The 3,053-nt window shown below is 43.7% G+C and overlaps 1 protein-coding gene across 2 annotated transcripts in view; it reads right to left on the bottom strand.

Annotated features, from left to right (window-relative positions):
- The window catches only part of PSMA6 (proteasome subunit alpha 6), a 21,665-nt gene extending 19,095 nt beyond the window's left edge, over positions 1–2,570 (bottom strand). Inside the window, exon 1 of one of the 2 annotated variants that reach the window (XM_029238691.1) lies at positions 2,345–2,570. In XM_029238691.1, the coding sequence (XP_029094524.1) occupies positions 2,345–2,420 (76 nt within the window). In that variant the 5' untranslated portion in view covers positions 2,421–2,570. Of the gene's footprint in view, positions 1–2,086; positions 2,288–2,344 lie in introns of those variants that run through there. The other variant, XM_029238692.1, reaches the window with a different exon arrangement.
- Positions 2,571–3,053: the final 483 nt, after the last annotated feature.

Here is a 3,053-nt window from a genome sequence, read left to right as displayed (position 1 = left end):
ACACACACACACACACACACACACACACACACACACACACACACACACACACACACACACACACACACACACACACCCTACCCCTAGAATACATTCTTTGAGAGAAAATTTTCAAGGCAATCTTTCTCTCTACTCCTTGGGAACAAACACTGCCAACAGTTTGTTTATGATTATAGTTAGCATTGTAACTTTAAATTTATACCTCTATTTTTTAAAATTTATCAACGTTAGACTACATTTATCTTTTGAACCCCAACTATGGAAGATGAGGAGCATACTCTCCTTTCCATTAATCTTTCCATTCGCTTGTCATCTCTCCATTTTTCTTATATTATTTTTCCACTGTTATGGTTAACAATTTGCACTTTATAATTCTTATACATTTTGTCTTTATAAACTAATAAACAGTACTTACAACATTATGACAATGTACATATATTTCACTAGAGAATCAAGCATGGATGGACAATGAAAGAAGAAAATAGAGCTACTAATTTAATAGACCAAAAATAAAATAAGCCAAAGAATCAAACAAAAAATAACATTTACTGAGGACTTAATACTGTGCTAAGCACTCTACATGTATCATTTTATTTAATCCTCAAAACAACCATATAAGGAAGGAATTATTAGGCCAACTTTGCAAACAGAAACTAAGGCTAAAGTTATATCACTTGCCCAGGTGAGCTAGTATAGAGGAGAGCAGGAATTTGAATCCAGGTATGGCTCCAGGGCCTGAACTCTTCACCACTACACTGCTTGCTCCTACTAACTATTCTTTCACTTTCCTTTTCCTAGCAATGTCTAATTAGTGCCCTGCATAGCAGAGGGAGTGTGTTACACAAGACAGAGCTTACAATTATTCTGTCTAGATATTTAATTTGTTTTGAACTACATGTTCTATTCTGAATCTTTTAAAACCATTAAAATGACACTATATTCAGCCTCTCTACTCACCAAATCTGGGAAGCGTTAAAGCCTACGCTTTATGGCTAGATTTCACAATATAGTATACAAAAGCAAAGTGTAGGTCTAAGTGACTTTTCCTGTTTGCATATTAAAAACCATGAAATAGAACATTCAAAGCATAGTCTAATATAGAAAAAAATCTTTAAAACTCAGGAATTAAACTTTAAAAATGAAACTTCCTTGAAGATACAGTTATCATCTCTCTGTTCTATCTTAGGTCATATTTTTCAATTGGGGATGAGTTAAGGGGTTACTGAATTAACCAATATGATGTTGTTTCTTGCTACATTATATCCAGTATGGAGCCATATAGTAGACTGCTTTCATTCCAAGTTATCTTTATTTCTAAAATTTACAGGTGAAGAGAACCTCATTTATAGGCCAACTCTCTCCTTATAATTTCCAAGCACAGACGATTTTATCACTGTCCTCGCCAAGGCACTGAGGTACTAAATTCACTCAAAAATGAAACCATCACCGGCCAGTTGTAAATCAGGTTCTCCTGATACTGAATTCTCCAGGGCAAGGGGTTAAGGGTCCGGGGTTATAATCATTACCTAAACCCTGACACCTTTTCGATCCAACAAAATATATTACTATACTGAATAACTGTAACTACTTTAGGGTTTATTTCCGTTGAAGCTGTTCAGGAAACAGCTAGTTCACCATACATCATCTACAATTCAGAACCAGCTTTTAAACTATAGTAGCATTCAAACAGATGTGGGTTAAGAGAAGTGCTAGTTTCAAGAGCAGCTCTAGAACTGACAGCCACTCATCCTGTCCACCAGTTTTTCAAAGATGTCCTGAACTCTGTAGGTATTTGTAATTTGGCGCTTTTTTTCTTTTTATCCGTTTGTTTACGTATCTGTCACTCCCTTTAAGCTGTGAGTTTCAGTATAGGTGAGGGTGTGACATCTTTGCATCCCCCAGGACGAGCACAGCGTCTGGCACACAGAAGGCCCTGAATGCCTACGCGGAATTAACCACAGGACCAGGAAGTCCATGCTGCAAACAAAGGAAAACGGAGGGGGGACGTTTTAATTGGAAGGTCAAGGAACCAATTACCCATTAGAGGATTACAGACGTTGGGCCCACTCACGTCAAACAGCCCTACCTTCCTCGACGCTTTACAGTGTCCAGGCAGTGCGGCCGCTTGCCCTGGAGAGCCCGAGGCCTTCAGCCTTCGGGCTCCCATCTCTGCCTGCAGATATCGGTGGGAACATCACGGGACTCGACCTGGCCTCGGCCCTCCTCCCGTCCCAGCTCCGGCCATGCTTCAGCCCGGGACTAAACTCCGGCCGCGGCTTCCTGCTCTAGGCCGTACCATGACAGAGCAATTCGAGTGGGCCAAAGGCAAACCCGGTTCACTCACCTACTTGGTAGAGCCGGCCCTCGGGGGAAAAAATGGTAATGTGGCGGTCAAAACCAGCGCTGGAGCCACGGGACATGGTGCACCACTACTCCAAGCACAATCCTGGGGCCCCGTAGCTCCCGCACCAGGTGTACAAGCCCCTCCGGAAGTTGCAGCGACTGCTTCCGGGGCACTGGCGGGCTTCATCCGTTCTTGCGCCCCGAAGTCACGATTCTAGCGTCAGTTCCCGCGCGCCTGAGAACTCCAAGGCCCCGCCCCTGGTGGAGGGTGGGGAGAGCGGACCAAAGGCTTTCGATGTGCGTATGCGCCAGCCCCGTGTGTGGGCGGCTTTAAAATGGTTGGTGAAGTAAGTTCTCGTTGAGGCGGTTTATAGAGCTTTCATCTAGAGAATGAATTGACTATAGCAAGAAAAAGCTTTCCGGGGCCAGGAGTAGTGAGTTGCCTGTCTGTGGGATCGCGTATTTAACAAGTCTCTCGTTAGTTTTGGCACCTGTATATCCAGCCTGGCTCTGGCTTGCTGGCGTTCTTCTAACCTCTTTACCCAGCCACTTTGCTTCCTGCTACTAGAGGGAGAAGTAAATGGATTGCAGCTGCTCCCGCAGCAGCCGTTAATTTCAGGTACAGAAGGGAGCGGGTTCTGCTAGCCACTCCAGAGCAGAGTTTTCTGGCCAGGCAAGATCTTCCTTTGGCCAACAGTCCCCGACAGTTT

Source organism: Monodon monoceros, unplaced genomic scaffold (genome assembly GCF_005190385.1).
Source record: "Monodon monoceros isolate NGI ecotype Baffin Bay Population unplaced genomic scaffold, NGI_Narwhal_1 Super_Scaffold_21, whole genome shotgun sequence".
In the NCBI taxonomy this organism is placed as follows: domain Eukaryota; kingdom Metazoa; phylum Chordata; class Mammalia; order Artiodactyla; family Monodontidae; genus Monodon; species Monodon monoceros.
Note: the sequence above shows the minus strand (reverse complement) of the source record. Positions and strands in the feature narration are given on the sequence as shown.